At 41.0% G+C, this 22215-nt stretch overlaps 1 protein-coding gene across 18 annotated transcripts in view; it reads right to left on the bottom strand.

The window, feature by feature from the left end:
- The window catches only part of LOC127388957 (high affinity cAMP-specific and IBMX-insensitive 3',5'-cyclic phosphodiesterase 8A-like), a 163798-nt gene that overhangs the window by 117134 nt on the left and 24449 nt on the right, over positions 1-22215 (bottom strand). For 16 of the 18 annotated variants that reach the window (XR_007890503.1, XR_007890511.1, XR_007890512.1 and 13 more), the window contains exon 1: positions 17623-19265. The exons of 1 other annotated variant lie outside the window; for it this stretch is intronic. Coding sequence is in view for 2 of the 17 variants with exons in the window: in XM_051628969.1 (XP_051484929.1) it covers positions 17623-17877 (255 nt within the window). In the remaining 15 variants the exon portion in view is untranslated. Of the gene's footprint in view, positions 1-17133; positions 17154-17622; positions 19266-22215 lie in introns of those variants that run through there. One more of the 18 variants, XR_007890519.1, reaches the window with a different exon arrangement.

The following is a 22215-nucleotide window of genomic DNA, read 5'->3' as shown; positions in this document are numbered from 1 at the left end:
CCATCCAGTTTTTGGTAGTGATGTATCAGACAGCAAAAGAATAACCAAAACCAGCCAATAACATAACAGCTCTAAGAAAACCAGCCTGTTAACTCTATGGGCTTAAAGCATCAGTGTGGCTCCAGAGCATGAGTACAAAAACAGAAGAAAGATCACAGAATGACAGAAGCATTAAGGTTGGAAAAGACCTCCAAGATCATTGAGTCCAACAGTAATCCAACTACCACAACCACTAAACTATACCCTGAAGCACCACATCTAAACATTTCTTGAACACCTCCAGGGATGGAGACTCCACCACCTCCCTGGGCAGCCCATTCCAGTGCCTCACCACTCTTTCAGTAAGCAATATATCCAACCTAACCCTTGGTGGCACAACTTAAACCTATTTCCTCTCAACCTATCACTAGTTACTTGGGTGAAGAGACCAACACTGGCCTCTCTACAACCTCCATTCAGGTAGTTGTAGAGCACAGTAAGATCTCCCCTGAGCCTTCTCCAGACTAAACAACCCCAGTTCCCTCAGCTGCTCCTCGTATGACATGCCCTCCAAACCCCTCACCAGCTTTGCTGCTCTTCTCTGGACACAGTCCAAGGCTTCAATGCCTTTCTTATACTGTGGTACCCAGAACTGACCACAGAACTCAAGTTGTGGCCTCACCAGGGTCGAGTACAGGGGCACGATCACTTCCCTACTCCTGATGGACACACTGTTTTTGATATAGGCCAGGATGTCTTTGGCCTTCTTGGCCACCTGGGCACACTGCTGGCTCATGTTCAGCTGGCCATCCACCAGTACTCCCAGATCTTTTTCCACCAGGCTGCTTTCCAGCCACTATTCCCCAAGCCTGCAGTGTTGCTTGGGGTTATTGTGACCAAAGTGCAGGACCCAGCACTTGGTCTTGTTAAACTTCATCCCGTTGATCTCAGCCCATCAACTTAACCTGTCCAGAACTCTCAGCAGTGCCTTCCTACCCTTGAGCAGGTCAACACTCCTGCTCAATTCAGTGTTGTCTGCAAACTTGCTGAGGAGTGATGTTTCAGTGTTCAGCACATTGTTCTGGTTTACTTGCATAATGCCATTTCAATTCAGTTTTGCCCCAGTCTCAATACAATCAAGGCCTGCCTCAGCCTAGTCACACTACTCTCAAGAAACCAAAGAGGATGGGTTGGTGGCCCAAAACCAGACTGCAAGCAGGGAGTTACTGGATGCAGCTCTGTAAGCAAGGTGACACTCATGGACCACTTTTCAGTCACCTCTGTAATGGTCACCAACTCTGCCAGTGCAAAAGAGAACGGGAAGCTCTGAAGGTTATCAAAACGTGTAAAATAGCAGTTAATTACATTAGAGACACAATTAACATGACACTTCAAAAAAAAAAAAAAAATAGAAATTACGGCTGTTGTTGTTAGTGTATCTGGAGGAAAAGTATCAATTACTTCCACTCAGTCCTTGAAGAAAATAAAGCTGTCACAAAACTAGCTTGAGCTTCAATACTTTGGGAAGTCATTTCAAGATTCCTAGTAAGACGAAAAATCAAATTCAACTTTAGATCAAAGTTCAGTTTGATCACAGCTATTTGTGCAGATACTCTTTTTACAGCAAGTATCTGAACTGACGTGGTTACAAAAATAGATGGAAAATGTCTAATGTTTGATATGAAACTGTGTCAGCACCAGCTGAATCATACATGACTAGGAGACCATGATTAATGTCATTTATGACAATCTGTTCATAATTAAACAACTAAAATTAATATCCACAAACTATAATTAATTCACACATCAACTAATTATTGATGTTTTGTGCTATGAAATGCAAAACTATCTTTTCCCCCACAACATTAACCAACACAAGAACATACCTGCAATTTAAAATGTCAGTGAAGAAAACATTTTAGGCAGAGAATAGTACTGCAATTTTGAAAGGTGATGCTAAAAAACACTTTACTAGTGTGGTAGATTAGAAATAAGGTTACTGCATTTTATCTGAAGTTAGAGAAAAAAATATTTTTTTAATCTATTTGAGTTTGTTTACTCATCTATTAAAATACTCCTCTAATATCAGATTGATTTATAATAATGGCATTTTAGGGCTACTGACCTTGGTGCAAATGATTAAGAGTACACTGTGTGTACTAAAGAAAGATTTTCAGAGAGAGAGATCTGTTTACTAGCTATGCTTCTTTGTAAACAAAAAGATTTTATCATTTCTAGTATAGTGTTGTATGCTAGTGGGTGAGAAGAAGCTAGACCTTTCTCAAAGACCTTCACCCAACAAAAGCATTTCATCAAAAAAAAAGTACTGAGAAGAGCTGATGTGAGTTTCATCAGCAAGAGGACATACACTATTTATGACAAAAAATAAGTATAGATACATGCATATATGAGTATTAGAAACATGAAAATAGCAGACAAAGGTAGAACAGAATGGCAAAAGAAAAGGAACCGCTGTAAGGAACCTCCACTATATATAACTGAACAAGTTAAAGAAAAACTACAGACCACCATGGATGCCAAAGTAGCAAGGTCAAGCAGAAACAGGCAGTAAAACGTTGGCTCTGGGGCAGAAGCAGCTGTGGCATGACAGCATTTGGATCACGAGTTGCCTTTTTGCATTACCATCAAATTGTCACCAAATCACACCTGGTAATTCAGTATCTTGTTTACAATAATAATTTCTTCCATATTCAGACATAAATCTAGAATAGTTTCATGAGATAATTATTAACATTAAATCTGTTCTAAACAATGCAATTAATCGAGAGTTCAACTTCTCCTTAGTAATTTCAGTTGCAGAATGCAGAGCCACATACTTGCAGCCTGTTCTGAAGAGCAGTGTCCTAGAGCGAAAGGCACACAAACAGCAACAGAGGACAAAGGCCATTAACAATCACTTATTTGTCCTAATTCAAGGACTGTTCCCCCCTCTGTTTGTTCTACTGCCTGGTCTAGCCTACAAAGCCTTGCTGAGAAAAAATGCCTTTTCTTACCAAAGGTTTGCAAATACCCACATTATAATTTCATACCTCAGCCAAACTATTTCCTGTTAAATCTATCTGTCCAAAAGAGGAAAAATTTCAGAACAGCACCAGTGTTGTGGCAGCATTCAGTGTGCTAGCAGAGTTCCTTAGAGCGCTCACTGCCACAAATTCTTACTACAAAGGCATTACCAGCTGCCAGAAACTATCACAGTCCAAAGGCTCAACAAGGAGGAAAAGGGCTCCATGTGTTGACTCTACCAGGTTCTCACTTTGCTGCCATTTCACTTCCACAGTCCTTAAATCATGGCATAGGTATAAAACAAGTGTCCTGGGAAGCTTAATCACTACAAATGGAGCTAACATTAGGCAAAACTGGTTTTGCTGGTATACTTCTTACCAGTTCCTCAAACGAAACAAGCTGTTCTAACAAAAGCATGTTTTCCCACCACCCCCTATCCGCTATCACTATGTCCATAACAGATTTTCCCAGTATAAAACATTATTACAAATCCAAATGTCTCACTGATATTTCTAAGCTAGGTAACATTCCTTGTACAGTTTTGGCCTTGGCTGTATTAAGACTGCCTAAATGAGAAATGTGTTCTAAGTATAATTCCACCAGTCAAGAAATACAGGAAAACTCTATATTGTGGAAGACTTTATACCAATGTATTTGCACTCTCAAATGGCATAAATTGTGCTGTCACCAGCACAGCAGTATCAGTATTGCTGCAATTAGAGCAGGGCTTTACCCTAGCTACGTCAGTAAGAAATCACCAATGTAAAAAACAGACTATTGCAAAACTAACACATGAGGTGAGAGGAGGATGCCTCATCACCTAAGACCCTAGACAGTTGTTGCTGTAACATATGATGGGTTCTTTCAGGGTCATGGGCAGCAGAGTTTCACAAAGTTCTTTTAAAACAGTATTCACTCTTTCTTCAAGGCCAAGTTGAAGAAACTCAGCTAGGTAAACTGCAGTCAGGGAGCTCAGTCTCCACTTCTTTCAGCAAGTGCTCTCAGAGAGACTAAATTTTCCACACCCATCAGGGTAGAAAGGGGATAAAGCACAAAAATAAACCACATCAATTGACTTCTAAAGAAACAGATAACAATGAATTCTTCTCTATTTTAAGTGAGCTGAGTAACACAGAATTGCATATGTATGGTTGCTTTAAAAAAAGGAAAAAACTTACTGCAAATCTTCAGTGGGTACTATCCAAGAGCTGCATTCCATGCAACTTGGCCACAGCCACTTGCCCTCACCCCAACACCACTATCAGCTTGGCAGCAGATGTTAAACAGCATTGGCTTTAACATGCAAAGTGGTATCTGCACTGGGCAGCACTATGTAGGACTATACTACAGATCAAAGTATTTTCAGTATCTGTTAAAGGAGGCCTTAATTGGTTTTAAAAGAAGCAGGACTGCAGTAATAAATCTGATCTCTTGAAGCATGAGTTGGAAGTTGTACCCTCCTGTCAGCAGGTTCACTGTATGATGTATTGTGGAGTTTTGGCTGCAAAGAAGCTGTAGCCTGCAGTTAATGAGCTGTTCAAAGCAGCTGTGAAATTGTCAACTTAATTAAGCCAAGTTTAGTTAACATTCATACTTCAAAATTTTGGGTGAAGAAGCAGGCTCTGGAAGTGCCCAGCTATGCACTATAGGAAAAGTGCTGTGTACCTTTCTGAACCATGAAATTAAGAGCTCATGTGATAAAATATAATGGTATTTTATAAACTGTTTTAAGAAAGCTCCCTAGCTGTCCCAGCATGTCAAGGAGCTTCATAATTTTTTCTCTTTTTAGAGAGTTAAGAAGCATAAGCACTTAAGAAGAGTCAGTGATGGTTCCTCAAGATAACCTGACATCTAGAAAGACACGTATGACTACGAGAGTGGAAGGAAAGCTTCCTGAGGAAACCTTCTTGTGAAGGTCCAAGCTCTCAACACACTGTACCGGGTTCTGCAGTGGGTGCATTGACATGCCAGCCATGATTGGAGAGGTCTGTCCTACTCAGATGAAAGCACAATTTCAGAAAACATCAGGAAGACCAAGCTGCTCTGTACTCCCCAGTTGTTTTTCCAGCCTTGTTGTTCATGGCTTTGAATAAAGCACTTCAACACATACCACTGTACCTTAACCAGGTTAGCACATGTTAAAAACCCTTCCAAGCTAGATGAAAAAATAAGATGTAAGAATATACCAAGTCAGGTTTGTATTATATTTCAATTAACTACAAGCTAATTGGCAAAGATTCAGTCCATACATATTCCTGTGGACAGTCTGTTCATGTATATTCTAGGACAAAAATATCTGCAGTAACCAATTAGTTATAGCAATCAACTATTCTGGGTTTAAGAGCTTGTGTTTAAGCCATTACCACTGTCCTCAGTTCATTCCTCAGTACAGAGGTCAAGGTTTCCCAAAACTAACTCAGACTCCTAAGGATATGAAGACTCAAGAACAGCACAGGTGCAGTGCTGTTAGCCAAAACCCCTTCACCCTGGCGATCCTCTACATTAAAAGTTTTGTTGATTTACCTTAAAAACCATTACACTATTTCAGAAAAGGCTGTGGAGATCTCTCCTTTAGGAGAATCTCCTAGAAATTTTACATGCTGGCATGGGACCTCCCACTGTTGGGAAAGACGATGAAAAAAAAAAAAAAAAAAGCCAAGCCCTTCACCCACCTCTCTGGAAAATTGAGAGGGGGGAAAAAAGCAACAATGAGGTACTTTATAGGTCCTTGTAGCTCTTACAAAGTAGCATAAAGCTCATAGTAGTCTAACATTTGAAGATTCCCAGGTAACACCTCACATGTATATTTACTGTCACTGTATTGTTACAGGGGTAAGAGGAAACTAGATCCTAAAGTAGTCAGAGTGATTGACCTCAGCCAGGGAAGTGCTGCTCTGCTTTCAGACATGCTCAATAGAACACAATCCCTTGCTACCTGTATCCCAAAAGGGAGTAGCACTGACACAGCAAATCCTAACAAGTGGATGCAACTGGGTACTTTTCTGATCAGTCAGCTGGAAAAAAAAATGTAAGGAGCCATTGACCGAAAGTATTAGGTTTCCTGAGAGGGGATGACTGACCTCTTTGCAGGTCACCCATGGAGAAAGGTCAAGAGACCACATGGCCTCACTGCTAAACACACACTTTAGGAACCAACTGACTAAGGGAGGCAGTGTCCTTGCTCCAACTGATGAAGGAAAAAGGAGGCTTCTTAACATGTTAGGACTCATCACTCTTCCATAACTAAGTAAAGATCCCTGTGGGGACAATAGAGACTTCTGCAACCTACAAGCAAAACCATTCCCCAAAGGCAAATACTGGACCCCACCACTTAAACACTTCACTGGCTTCTGGTCTTGACCTCATAACTAAATTTAGGAAGAAATGACAGGAGGCAGCGTACGAGGGAGGCACCTGCTAACCTATATAACTCTAGTCCATAGAATGAGGGGTTCTACTTCTTAACACCCACAGCTTGTACTTCCTAGCACAGCTCAAAATGTGCTAGAAGAAAAATAGGAGAAGATTTCTATTCCCTGAACTTTCACCAAATGTATTTCATTTCTGCAGTCCTTAAAATTATCTAGTTTGCTTAGACTTTGTATACCAACAAACCAGGAGTACCCCACAAAGCAAAATTTAACCCATGAACAGTGTCCCACAATCTTAGAAGAGCGTAGCAGAAGACATTTTCCAAAGAGCGCAAGAAGGCCTTGCGACAGCTCTTAGCAATCAGAATAGCCAAGAAAAGTTAGGAGAAAACTTCAGGGCTATGTAACCTCCATTAAAAATAAACAAACAAACAAACACCAAAAAAAAACAAACCACCAAACCAACCAAAAAAAAAGTTAAGTTTAATTGGCAATATAAGACATGGTCATTTCAGCTCACTTTTTTGACAGTTCAGCTATGAATCTCACTGTAAGCAATTAATAAAAGAGTTAAGCTTTTTAGAAAACCTGAACTTCAGCTGTGCTCCTCTGAAAATTTGGTGCCTGGCAATTTTGCCTTGGTCACACTGTGACTGAGGGCAAAGTCTGGAGATCAGACAAGCTGTTCAACTTCCCTTAGCTTCTGCCAACCACTGGCCAGACTTGCTCCCTCTGCCCCATTCCCACTCTAGCTTCAAGGCTTTGCTCTGATTAAAAAAAAAAAAATAAAAAAAAAAAAATCACAACTTCTAAAATTGTAATGTATAAACACTGACAGCATCTACTTCATACAACTGCCAGAGGCAGCACACTGTGAAAAGGCTATGCAAGATCCTTTTTGGAGAAAACTTGGTTCCCACAAGCTACTGTTCTAACACATTCATTTAAAAGACCCGTAACTTGCAATAATATTTCAGAAAAAATAAACCACTCTTAAAAAGTAAGCAGCTGCCCCAAAGGAAAAGATTACATACTTAGGTAAAGAGAAAGCGTTAGATTATCCACTGAGGGAAAACATGTCACTGTTAGGAGCTGTGACTGACAGCACTACTACTGAACTTGACGTGACTGCTCTTGTGACAGGTTTCAGCTCCATGGCAGGAAACAGTGAAGAACAAGACCCACCATTTCCAGAAACAAAGACATCCAATAGCATAACTAATTGACAGTACAAGCAGAACAGCCCTTTGATCTGAAATTCTGCAGAAAGCAGATGATTTCCATGGCAAAAGACAAAAATAAATCCCAAGTAAATAAAAAGTTAAAGTAGAATCAATGGAATAATGAAGCACTGTCTGAGTTTCGAGGACTTACTCTTCCCCTCAGTGCAGTTGTTAACAAAACAAAAGCTGTTTGGGTTTGCAAAACTCTCTTTGCCTGGCTTTGAAATATTTTGTTCCTCTAAAATATCAATGTTACCCTCAGCTTCTTTTCATCTACAGGATACTCTGCCTTATGTATGAAAAAAAGCACTAGCTTATCTGGTCATGAATGCAAATGCAAACCTGTATTTGGTTACAATTTATCCCCCTTGTTTTCTTTTAGACAGTTCCATCAGTTGTTCTTGGTCCCTGCCACAGCATTTGCAGAAACTAATACATAAACGATCCACATTGATCATGTTTCAGTGCTCAGTATGTGGTACCACTAGATTGGGAATTCATTCTCCATTTAAAAATTCCACTCAAGAGTATAATTTTTTTAATTGCATTTGTCAACTTAGCAACCAAGTTTTAAGGAGATAAAACAAAAATATCATTATCATATTACATGACAAAATTGTGAAAAATAAGAAGTAAACCATTATGTCCAGACTAAAGCCAGAAGAGGAACATGAAAAACTCTTCTCATTTTTGTACCTTTAAATAGATTCCTTGCATCTTTCTCCAAAGCACACTCTGCTGACTGCTATTAGAGATAAAGCACTGCATTACATGGACACAGTCTGATCCAAGAGCAGCTCTTATGTTCCTGGGTGCATGATGGCCCTGACCCTGCACAACACATAATGAAGATCAAATGTGCAAGTAAAAACACACAGTGAGTTGGCCCAAGAGCCACACACTGATCAGGGACAGCCTGGTTCCTCTGATTCCAATTCAGTGTTTCTGGCCTTGGCCACACCACAGCAGCATAACTTACACAATGATCATCTGCAACCACAAAGCACCAGGCAACATGACATATCCTAACACACTTCAGATGCAAATGAAGAACTAAACAGGTACAAGTATGTTGAGAAAAGTCCTTTTGAATGCCTAGAAATCCCAAGTTTTAACTTTGAGAGTCACCTTTCTCAAAAACAGCAACAGACTTGCAGATTTCATTTATAACCTGAAACCACAGCAATTTACAATCTTCTTGCAGCTACTGCTTTACAGTAATCTATTTAAATCTATTTGCTATTCCATTACTCCCATCACTAGACAGTTAATAATATCAGTTACTGGTATCTTTTCACATTAGTTATAGATTAAGCAGTCATAAAAGTTGGGACCCAACCATAAGGGCTGGTACCCTAGTTGCACTTAAGAGCAGCCAGGTAAGTTTTGATTACAGACCAGGAATCAAATTCTGTCTGCTCTGAAAATGGTAAGAACTTTGCCAGTAGTTTCAGTACAGCCAGGAACTTGCCCCCTGGAGCTATACTGATGGTTTTCTGGAATGACAGAAAATATCTTTGCTCTTAATGCAAACATTTTCGCCACTGTTTTTATTTTCAAATCACGTTATCAACCAGTGAGCTATTTTTCTACCATACTAAGTGGTAAACACACACTCCAAGTTCTGCCTCAGGTACAACCCTCAAGTCCACAGATTTTAATGGGGTTGAAGGACTGTCATTTTAGTCAGAATTTAGCCAATCAATAAACGTCTTTGGTATTTGAAAATAATTATTTGCTTTGGTTTGGAAAATAAAATTCTTTCCAGCCATCCCACTGCCATCCACACTTCACTGTGTGGCAGAGCTCTGGATTCCAGTACTTGTAGACTTAAATCCTGATATTCATCCTATGCTGAGATATTTATCACTGAGTTACAGCTCATGGAAAGTACAATTTTACCAGTCAGCTGAACTGCAACAGTGTGCAGAGCAAGTAATTTCTGCTTCAAGTCACCAAAGTTGTAGGTGTGGTTGTCCTCAACCATTTGTGGAATTTCTCACCAAACTTTTAAGGAGAAAAAAAAAAAAAAAAAAACCTTAAAAATTGAAAGAAACAGCAAAAGACCAGACAGTACTCAAAAAAAAATACACATCTGCAAATTCAGGCATCTCAGCTGAGCGCTGATCTTGACCTATCTACCTATCACACAGATATGCTTTTGCATTTAAAAACTTGGCATTAAAACCACCATTGTAAAACAGAGTTCTACACTTCAGTTTCAGAAGAGACACAATACTGATAATTCAGTATGAATAAGGAACATAATCTATCTGACAACACAAAAGCAGAGATAGTCCTAAATACAGGAAGATTGTATTATTCAATGTGGATCAAGGTTCTTTTGCTGTACATTAATTAAAATATTAGCATAGCTTTTTCAAACAAAATCCTTATAAAAAAGGTTCACTTTGCTGATCACTTGCTGAGGTTATTTGTCTGATTAAATTTTATTAGAGGTAACAGAACCTCAAATTGAAAGACAGAAAGCAATGGTAAATGTGTAACTTTGAAAATACATTGTCTTCTTGTGGCAAGTAAGATGGGGCCTCAAAGTTTCCACCGCATCCCAGTAGGGAGCTAAAGGTCACTGCTAACTCAAAGTTAAAAACAATGGGAAGCAGACAATGTCATTCTTTCATATTTGCCCAGTGATCCTGTGGGGTTTTTTTAAATGGATTTACTTAGGAAACTGGGAACTTTAAGGAGAATGAAAAGATTTCAAGGTTACCATCTTTCCCTTAGCAATATCAGAAATCTGGTCATGTCACTATGTAAAACATTTGATTTATAAAGAAAAATGCCTCTTACTAAAGTAGGGTTTTACTTAGGTTTGTAAACTTACTAAAGGTTTGATCTTTTCAGGCATATAAAATGTTTTAAGTTTCCTGTGCAACTTTCAAAATAATGCTTTTGCAAAACAACTGAATTCCCGTTTCCAATAAAGAACAAGACACAAGTTAAATGTAAAAAAAAATACTATTTAAACTAATTAAATTCTACCCTGATCAATTAAAAATATATATTTCCTATCTCCTGTTTAGTTCACTCAGGAATGAAAGACTTATCTGTCCCACAAGGAGATTGTCTTTACACCAACAAAAACATGTCATTCTAATTTCTAGGGACTTAGTGCTCAAAAGTCAACTATCATGTAATAAAGTAGTAAAACCTTCTGCAAGCAAAGATGGGAATCCTAATTTGAGTCCCCCATGCAGGAATCGGAGTCTTTTTCATTAGAAACAGTATTTTATTCCCAAAATTGCTTTTAAATCTTCAATAAACCTTTTTTTATTCCAAGTTATTTTGTTTTGCAAGGACAGTAACTCTCAACATCCACATGCAGACCACCTTTAAACATTTAAAATGCTATCAAAACCCACCTCAGATTATCTTGTCAACCACATTCAATACAGGTCCATGTCATGAAGTATGGTCTAGCCCTCATCCTTTCCTCTAAAACAAAGCCATGCATGTGGGAGCTGGTTTACAGAATGCTAAGCTTTTTACTTTATGCAGAGTTACAGACTTATATATTTTACAAGGAAAAGGAGAAAAGGGTCTGGGAGTTTGATTTCAGGCCAACAGTTCAACCCCTAGTAAAGGGATGATCTGGAAGAATGCACAAATTAGAGACCCTGCTATTTCATTTCACAGTGCATGTACCAACACCATTGATCGTGTTTTGGCCTTACCAGGAAAGTTAAGAAAGAACCTAAAAGGGCCTGGATGCCAAAATCTTTTTTGAAAAGCAGAGGGCTTTAACAACATCACTTCTTTGACACCTCTGAAATCTTAAAAATCTGACTCTGGGCAATAAAACAATTTTGTATGTCATAGACATTAAAGCTATTTGCATCTTGTAATCCTGTGTCAATTTAAATTATGGTTAAATGAAGGTACCTCATTATTTCATCCAATGGATGGTTAGCAATGCATAGAATGTCACAAGGCCAAGCAAATTCCTAGTGAACTTCACTGGATGACTGGGTTTGACATGTAAAACACTTCAACTCACATGGAAAACAGTACTTCAGACATGAAATCAGGCTCTACGTGCAATCTCAGAAACACTGCTAACAATGTTTTAATGGCTGGTAAAGTAGTTTACAATGTGGACATATTATATCCATACACACCACCAAAATAGAACACAATGCTAAATTGTACTATGTGTGCAGGTGCTTCTGTGGTCCCCTGACAAAATGGCAACTTACGTAAAAGCTTGTACTGAAACAATTTCACCTTGGGGCCACTCTGCTCATTACCATACTTGTTTTAGGTTTCTTCCACTTTTTCCTGAGTGCTAACAAGAGCTTTAGCTGTCCATTCCTCTAAATACTTTTTTCCTCTTTGAGGACATATTTGAAAGTCAGCTGGCATTCCTGGTGTTCAAAAAGTGGATTATTTTCAGTGCATTGTTATTATTGCTTAAGAAATCCAATTCTGGAGTCCTTTCTCAAGGTGACAGCCAAGAGAGGTAAACAAAAGTTCATACAACAACTAAAGTAAAACAGCAATTTATCACTGTTGGTAGAGGCAACTGTTGGATATCACACAATTTAACGGATGATGGATGTTAAATATCACTCTCTTTCAAATATGTCTCATTTTCTTGACATGGACACTTACTTGAACATGAAGGACAGATATGAAAGAATGCATTAAAGCAAACAGTTTCCAAACAGTATTTTTTTCTAAGCCTCAACTTAACTATGAGCAACTTTCTTAATGAGACATTATTCATCTTCATTCTTCATCTCCTACATAAAATGTAAGCACCTTCTAATAAAAAATTCATTGGACATGAAGTATGTGTCACTGGTTTCCACTATTTCATATCTTAATTTATATTTAGATTTAGCATTTAGGATGTAAAATCTAAATTGCTGGCACCTGAAATAGCAAGGCAATGCTAAAACCTTGCTCTGGAATTTCACACCACATGTAATATTGGAAATGGCAGAAAGGGAGGGAGAACTAGCAAGGATATCACCTCCCGTGCTTCTGCCTAGCTTATAAGTACATTCTACAACTAGAAAATTTCTCACTGTGGGTATACTTACACTTTAATCTGAGCCATACAATTAAGAATACAAAGAGTACCACACAGTAAGATAAATACCTAGAACTGTAGAAATAAAGGCTTGTTTTTAATACTTCTTCTATAGTCACATTCAGGTGGCAGAAAGAGAGGCTTAGAAATTAACTACCTAAAAAGGCCAGGGAAGAGACACAAAGCAAGCTCAGACCAGGGGCAATGCAAAGGGCCAACAGAAGTTAGTGTCTGGCGTCCTGCAGATGAATTTACAGCTGGAAGGAGTTTTGGTGAAGTTTTTACCAACAGTAAGTACTCAAAAAATTCAGGGTCTAACTTTGCTCATCTCAGTCACAGAAGGGAATGCCCTCAGATACAGTGACACATTTTGCATTAACTGGTTCACATGACCAGGAGAGGTACCAATGAAATGCTTTAAAAATGGAAAACACAGCTTGTGCTATCTTAGTCATGTAGTAATCAATATGCTGTGAGTGATTTACAGTTTGGCATTTTTTTCCAGTTTACATTACAAACAACAGGAAATTAAAAGGTAAAGATAAAAAATAGACTTAAACATGAACGCAGTGTTAGGGCTACTATAACAGTTCACTTCATACCATTAAAAAATTAGATTTCAATCCCCTGGAGAAAAAGGTTCCTGCCTTGCAACAACTTAAAGAGCATCAGCCTGAAAGTCTAGAGCTGTCAAGATTGAGAGAAGTTTGTGTATCTCAGCGTGGGAAGGATCCTCTCAGTGGGAGCAAGGATCTCTGTAGAGGAGGACTGACGTCAGTGGTAGTGGGAGGGAAATGGAGGTTTGTCGGGAAACTGATTGAGGACAGTTTCAGTGGGAACAGGGAGGAATCAAGAAAGGGTGGATAGCCTCAGTGGAAGCATGGACAGTACATGTGGGAGTTTCAAAGGGAGGGAGAGCTTGATAGTTCCAAGGGGAAGGGATTACCAGACAGACAGGAAAAGAGCAGACAGCTTAACGGACTAAATAATGTGCTGTTAAATGTTGAAGTGAGATCCACTTTAGTACTGCAGGTACAAGTTTAGCATACAGCCTTCTCTATGCAGAATTATGCAACCACTGGTTTGCTGTGATGAAATTCTTGGGCAGTTTCACAGAGTTTGAATTAAAAAGAACTTACTGGCTGTAGGGCCAAGGATTTAAACTGGCTGTCCAACTATTGGCTGACAAATCAAAAGGCTATTTCACATTTAGCTCTGCTGGTTTAGGATTACCTTTAATTTAAAATAAAGGAAGCTTGGTTTTACTCTCTGACCCCCTTGCAACCAAATGCATATATTTCTGTGTTAAATATACATGACAGGGAGAGTTATACAGGAGAAGAGGAAGGAAATCTCACATACGTAAAAGTATGACAGGGCAAAATATACATGCAATGTATGTGATACAGTGTGTATTAGTGCACTACAGAAGAGTGACACACACGTGATGTTCACACAACCTATGCTTATGAATACCCAAGACAATTTTAAATAAATGCCCATGAAGTCCTTATACCATTCCAACATTTACTCCACTTACACTATAGATTAAACAGAGGTATTATTCTAAAGGTGTTTAAGCAGGTTCCTATAAAGTCAAGTACATTTACCACAAACTGGACAACACAAATATCTGTAAAATAAAAACATCACTAATACATATAAAAAAGGCTATCACAATTTTCAGTCCACTTTCTGGAGATTTTTAGAGCTGAAAACAAAACAAAACATGAGAACTCTACTTTGCAACAGTAATGGGTATAATTTGATATTCTTCATGTAGCACTGGATAATCAAACCTCAGTCACTGTTACTGCATCAAAGTCTTGCTTCTCTTTCACTGAGAAAAGTACAAAGTTTAAGCTGCAGAGTTGATACATAGAAAATTAAGGGAATAGTTTTCATGGCTGGTTCATTTTTTAGACACGGCACTTATTTCAAGTTGCTCAAAAATTTTCCAATGAAAGCCACATATGAAATTACTAATTAAGGAGGGAGATACAGATACCATGACCATATAGAACGTATTAAAAGGGCTGCTCCATTTCTCATATACTACCACCATACTCACATACAGCAGAAATAGGTATAATAGCATGTCTCTCTGCACACACACTTTCAGGAGTGCTCTGTAAATTTGCTATGGATAAACTTAGGTTTTGCCATATTAGGAAAGAACAGGTAACTCTTTTAGCTGCAGTTTGTAAATTGATGCAAATTGCAAAATGTAGTATGTTCACACCACACACCCAGAAAATGATCCTGTGCTATTAGACCAGAAGAAAGATACAATAAGTCATAAATGCAAAGCCAGAATAAGTCTGGGGACTAATTAGCAATAAATATAAAGCCATTTTACAGTTAGCATGCATTATATCTTTTTATGACACTTTCTGACTTGAAAAATGTGCACTCTAGCTAACAAACTGATTCAATAAACGTTATTGCACTACCGATTATATGGACTTTAATAAACTTAATGCCAGTGCCAGACAAAGTGAAAATATAACATTTACACACAAGCCAAGTTTTGTACTTAGCTCTCACACAGGACTTTCTTGGCTTTAATGTGTGCCTATACAACAAAAGAATGTGAATAAATTTCAATTAAAGTGCCCTGAAATCAAGTGAAAATATCATTCATGCAAGTTATTGGCTATTCACACAAATTCTGACAACACCCCCACTGGCCAAAGCACAAAAAGTTTGTAACATCTTCTCTTTGTGTGAGGGTATCCAGGGGCTATAGAGGGTGCACTAGGCACTCTGAAGAATAGCAATAGTTCCTAGTAGCACCCTAATTCATACCATTCTTCCTCAAATAAAAAAATCCTTTCAACTCCAAAACAGCACAACCTCCTGCTCAATGGTCATTTTGACTTCAGAGATTTCAGGCTCCTGTCCCTTATCTTCACTGTCCTCACACTTGGTTTCTTTCCAAACAACTTCACTGTGCTGTGGAAACTGCTCTCCAGTGACAGCCTGTCCCTCTCTCCAGCACAGTCTCCAAGACACCACAGTTATCTAGCACACTAAGAACCGTAAATCTGACCATACTATATACACAAGTTATAAAAGCAGAGTATGAAATACCATGCTGCTTTATAGCTCTAAGGAGTATTATGGGATTCTGCACATGAAAATCATGCAGATGAGATGTGTCCAACAGATTTTGTATTCAGCTGATCCCAAACAGAATTCCATTCTCATTTCTCAAAACCCATCGTTTCACAGCAATGTGCTTAGAGTGATGACAAGGGCAGAAAATATGACTTGAGTGATAAAAATCAGAATTACTGCCAATGAGATTACAGTATGCATATGAACAACACCAGCCATATAGCATCTGGCTGAATTATCCAAACCCAGTAACAAGGATTTTACCAAGTTCTTGAAATCAAACAACAAAATTTAACAAAACTTTTCCATGCGTGCTTCTGGAAAGAGGTTTTTGGAGCTGTTGTTTTTTCCCCATAAGCAAGCACATGGAAGACAAATTCACAGAATAAAAGGTTTTAAGAATATTTCTGATTTATATTTTGTAATGTGCAAATATAATCACAATCAAAAATTCAGCTAGCAAAACAATTCTGATGGCAACTTCAGTTTCCTTAGTATGCTTACCCTGTTAAGTATGCCATAAGCAAGTCTATCGTGTGTGAACAGGGCCGTAAAGTTCAGTTTCCTGTACAACATTATTAACACAAAAATTTAGCTTAGTATAACACCAGTCAGCTTCATGTTCTGCCTTAGGTACTTGTAAGTAGTGAGTTGGAGGAGAAATTAACAAATGTCTTCTCATTTTCTGGACTTCTTTTAAACTTCTATGAGCTGGGGGATTACTGGGGGAAAACAATTGAAGAAAATCACCCACAGTACTGAATAAAATAATTCCAGGTCAATACTCTAGAAGCTGTCTTAATGAGCACGTAAAAATCCTAATAAAACTTCAAATAATTAGATTTTCTGTGAGTCTGCAAAACGACTGACATTTAGCTAGTTCTTGCCTGCATCTCAAGCCTGTATCTTACGTTTACAGCATGTCTATCTCCGTTTTTATCACAGTAACCCAAAGCAGATCAGACATGTTATGTAATACCCCCGTGGCTGCTGCAATTTGATTATTTTTATAAATGCAATTACTTATTTTTACAAAATAAGAGAGTTCCTGAAAAAAAAGACAAAGGTATGGAACAATCAAAACCTGTGGCATTAGCAACTAAAGCACAATCTGTAAACAAACAGGCCATCAGCAGAAAGCAAACAGACAAGGAACTCCACACCACTCTCTCACTTTAAAAAAAATTTAAAATCACAAATTATAGTATTTTTCAGTACGTGTCTGTCAACTTCATACAGCATTGTGTACTATCTCTACACAGAATTATGCACGCTAACACACGTGCAAAAAAAAAACTCCCCAAAATACCCTATTTGCAGCAACAGACAAGGTCAACAAGTTGTTAATGTAAATCAGTACCCAGAGCAAAAACCACTGTCGCTCTCCTTTCACCCTTCTGAATGGAAGAGGTATGCAAATTGATCAGCCCAGCTAGCAGATCGCTTCACACTGCGATCTGCCTCTGCTTCCAAACAAGACAAGCACAAACAGCCACACTGGACGACCCAGCACAAACACGTAGGAGCCAGGAGTCAGTGCAGCGCAGCTCCCACGCACGGCGGAGCCCCACCAGGGACCGACCGGCCCTCCGCAAGACCCCTGGGCCTAACAACTGACACGGCTCTCCTTCCGGCATAAGAAACACTCGTTTTGTGGAATGAAGAAAGAGGCTTGGGTACACCTATAAAGTCATTTCATGAGGCTCATTAGTTTATAAACCAAAGCAGCTGAAGCCAGGAAAAGCTCCCCCACAACATATCGCTTCAGCAGGGAGACTCCTTGGGTTAAACCTCTACAGCCAACTCCTGTTCTGAGAGAAACAGTGCTTATGTTTTGCACCCTCTTTACCTTAACACTGGATCTGCTGGTCTGGGTCTCTGCCTCCATGCTCTGGCTGTTCTCCCTCTTGTCTTTCTTAGAGGAATTAGTCCTCACCTTATAAGTGTTGGAGGATTTAATGAATAATCCTGGGACGGGGTTGCCTTGCTGCTGTTGAGACATGGTTGTGTTGGTCTGGTGAGGGGAATTGCACTCCTCAGACTCTTTGCTACTGTGATAGACCACTCTGCTGTCAGAGATGTGGATGCTTGGAGCACAGCCCATGCTTTGTGGCCACCTGGGGAATACTTCTAAATTGTATATATATACGTGTGTATATATATATATATATCTTTCCTTCCCGTTGGTAGTTTCCCCCTGCTTAATTTGTTAACAGGTTGAATCTCTTTCCTGCGTTTCCGCTACACTCTGAAGCATTGCCATCAGTCCCTTCTACACCACCAGAAACGTGTCTGTTCTCCTCGTCCTCCAGGAGATGGGTCCTTTTATCTCAATCTCAGCAGTGGGCTGGGGAGCTGGAGGGGAGGGAAGGGGGGAAAATCAAGAACCGGTCGACTTCATATTTTCACAGATTATTATTAATTTTTCTAAGCCATCTGAGAATCTTGGTAGGGTTTTCCTTCCTTCTGGGGAGAAGCAATAAAAATAAAAATAATAAAAAAGGAAAAAAAAAAAAAGGAGGGGGAGGGAGGAGGGAAGCAAAAATAATAGGAAGCCCCCAAGCCCCAGACACGCACACACACCCCAGCGTCTTCTCGGCCGGTCGCTCAGAGCGGCCGGGGGCACTGCACCATCGCCTCCCTCCTAGTCTGGAGCACGGCGCATTTTCCACCGGGGTTTGCACAGCGTTACCGATTAACCCGGGTACGGGCCGGGGGGGCCGCTCCCCACCTCCTCTTCCGCGCTCCCGCCAAGCAGCGCCTACTCCTCGCGGTCCCGTTCGGCGCCGCGCCGGGGGTGTGCCTAGGGTGTGCTTTGGGGCCGAAATAAATAATTTAAAAATCTATATAATCGAAGGTTGCTCCGAGGAGCCGGCTGCGCCCCTCACGCCGCCCTGGGCATGTCCCGCGCCGCCTCGGTCGCGGGCGGCCGCCGCGGGGCTGACATGCAGGTTCCCGTCGTCGGAAGGAAGAGCCCCCCGTCAGGCGGCAGCGGGGCTCCCGGCAGCGGCCCCCCGCAACCGCATCCCGCCCGGCGGGGCGCAGGCTCCCGGCTCAGCGCCGCGGGACCCGAGCGGGCCGGGCCGCGGGGAGCCTCCCTCAGCGCCGGGGGCGGCCCTCGGAAAACGGGGGCACAGCCCGGAGGGCTTCCCAGAGCCGCGGGAGGAACCGGCATCAAAGGGCCTCCATGTTGGGGGGGATTTTTTTTTTTTTTTTGGCCAAAGAAATGATGCAAAAAGGCGAGGGGGAAAAAAAAAAATTTAAAAATAAAAAAAAAAAAAGGGGGGTGAGGAAAAATTTAAAAGAGCGAGAAGTAGCAGTAAAATGGTCCTAGCGTCCCATCCCGGCGGAAAGGATTGCAGCGGCGAGAGCTCTAATTCCCAGGGCCGTGGTGTCCGCGTCCCTTGCAGCAGGGGAAATGCCTCTCTCCTCGCAGCCGCCTTCCCTCGCTCTGCGCCCGCCTTGTTATTACTGATGTTCCTCGGCGGCCGCGGCCCCCCCGCCCGCCCTTCCCCCGCCAGCGCTGCCCGGCGCTTGACAGCGGCGGAGCCAATAAAAGCACCCGCCGGCGCTGACCTCCGGCCCGCGCTGCCGTCAATGCAAATCAGACAACGAGCGCCAATGGCGCGACGCGCCGCGGCTCCGCCCGGGAGAGCCAACTTCAAACCGCCAAGCCGCGTGCGCCCGGCGGCCGCCTCACCTGCCGGGGGGCGGGCACCCGGGCGGGCACCCGGCCCCCTTACCCCCCCATAGCTGCCTCCCTCAGCTGCTCCCCTCAGGCCCCCATGGCTGCTCCCCTCAGCGCCCCCACGGCTGCTCCCCTTAGCCCCCCATAGCTGCTCCCCTCAGCGCCCCCACGGCTGCTCCCCTCAGCGCCCCCACGGCTGCTTCCCTTAGCCCCCCCATAGCTGCTTCCCTTAGCCCCCCATAGCTGCTTCCCTCAGCACCCCACGGCTGTTCCCCTCAGCCCCCCGCAGCCGGGCAGGGCAGAGGAAAAGCCCTTCAGCCGTGGCACATGGAGCCAGAGCACCCCTGTGCTGGCACCGCAACAGCCATTTCGAGCCCACTTCGCTTATTTCTCTTGATTTAAAAACAAAACAAAAAAGCACCACAGCAAACCAACAGCAGTATGTACCAGCAGAATTTGTAACCCAGCGTCATTTGTCAGAACTAGAAGCTCAGCTCAGTACAAAGACTGTACAGACACTGGGGGCTGTTCTTCAGGAACTGGAAAACAGCCTGAGCCCAGACCCTGGTGTTGCTCCCCATCATCTTTCTTTTCCACTCTGGCCATGCCAATTGCCCTGAAAATATTTTTGAAAGCAAAGACTCTGAAAAGAGAAGATGGTGCTATACAGGTAGACCCAGACCCTAGGGCTGGGAAAGTGAACTGCAGACAGATGTTTTTGGGAATATTTATATTTAAAAAAAGACACTTTCTGTTTCCATATCATATGGAAGTAACTATACTTCTACATTATATAGATGTGTTGTGAGACTAGATGTCTGTACGTACTTTAAGAGAGAAAACGGAGTAAAGTCCTTTAAAATGTCACACGCAGTGCAGTAGAAGTTACTGCTATGGACAATGTGTGTTTCAGAAGGACCAGCTGAAGCCTAGCTCAGGTTCAACAACAGACACACAGCACCTTACTTGGCCACACACCACACACAACCTGATTCAAGCTCCACACGTGTCTTTCACTTTCCTCGCAATGTCATTTGTAGCTCTGCCAACCTTTACTCTCCATGATTCGCAGAGGTGCTTCTCCAAGCACTGCCTGTTTGCAATAGCCACAGAACACCTTAAGCAACTGTAGGTCAGGAAAAGCCAAATCAAACTTTATATTTACAAGCATGGAGAAAACCAAATATGAGATACATTACTTTTGTCAATAAGCTCCAGTGTCTGAGGAAGGAAAATTACGTATCACAGGAGGGAAACTAAATTACTCCAAATTTGTATCATGAAGGCTTTTGTGCTTCCCTGTCAGCATGAGCACTCCTGTCATTCAGAACTGTCACCCGTTGAACCATACCTTGACTACATGAAAAAATGTCATCAGGTCACAATTAAGAGCAAAATACACAGATAAGTTATGACTATGACAGCAAGAATGGAAAAAAAGGCTCTTAATTCATATACATAACAGCATCATTTGAGGCAGATGAGAGCCCCTTACAAGCCTAGGAGATGCAAAGCCAAAAGTCAGTGCTTTTGAGAAATGTGTTTTTTTCAGGATAACCACAGTACTTGCACTGTCAAAATGCTTTTATTTACTTCTCATAATTGCTAGCGTTAAAGGCTGGAAAATCAAGTCTTTCCTTCTCTGACCTCTCTGCTACTGTGCAGTTTCAAATATAAGCAATAGTCACATAAACTTCATCCACACCATTAATTTAGCTGATCTATACTGCCTGTTAGAACCAGAAAAAGACTCCAGCTTCCTGTGCTCTCTCATCACTTTGGATGCCTGCTTAAGATAAGTACTTAACAATAAATGAAGTGAAAGGCTTACCATACCTGCTTTAAACAGTGGTCTTTGTTTGGAGAGGGATCCTGTTCTCATTCCTCTATGCTAAACATTATTTACTAGACCCCATTCATAAGAACACACTTCAGTGCAGCTAGAAAGAGGCTGTGTAAGGAAAGAACGCTGCAATTTCTACTTGTGCCCTTAACCACAAGTGTGGGCTCTCCTCTTCTTCAGCCCTAATGGATCTGTCAGCAAAACTACTACTGCACTTTATTTCTGCTGGGACTGGAGGAGTCAGAGAGAGCAAAACTTCATTTTCAGAGCTCCACATTCAGTTTGCAGTGCTGACACCTAGAGTTAAGCTTTCTACTTTATAAAATAAATGGGTTTGATTTGCAGCTACACAAAGATGGAATGTACATTTAATGTTGTCATTTCATAAAAATATCAATACTAAAACCATCTCTGATTTCCATTTTGGAGGCAAACACATTCCTATTCAACCCATACTTTAGTTTATCCAAATGACAGACAAACAAATACTGGAGGGAGATGAAAAATGCTTTGTTCAATAGCATGACAAACCAATAAAGTGTACATGCAGATATGACATGCATGAACTCCTTGCCCTTTTCCAGAAGTTCTTCCATACTGACCCTAAGCAGATTATTTCTGATTATTTCTATCTACAGGCTAACTTCAAGCAAAAAAATCATAAGCCTCCATTTGAAATTTTTTCAGATGAGAACTCACACTGCCTTGAATGGGAGGATAAGGTGAGCACAAAAAGCCTGAATCATCTCCTAGTCGTCAAATAAAAGCCATTGAGAAATCACTAGAGTTGCTGCTTCACTAATGAAAATCCAACTAAAGACACAATTTTCTATTTAAACAAGATTCTGGCACTGGCTTTATCTTGTTTCTCTTCAATTTGAACACATTGGTTCTGTTTTTTATGGCCAATA

The sequence above is a fragment of the Apus apus genome, chromosome 10, assembly GCF_020740795.1.
Source record: "Apus apus isolate bApuApu2 chromosome 10, bApuApu2.pri.cur, whole genome shotgun sequence".
NCBI lineage: Eukaryota > Metazoa > Chordata > Aves > Apodiformes > Apodidae > Apus > Apus apus.
Note: the sequence above shows the minus strand (reverse complement) of the source record. Positions and strands in the feature narration are given on the sequence as shown.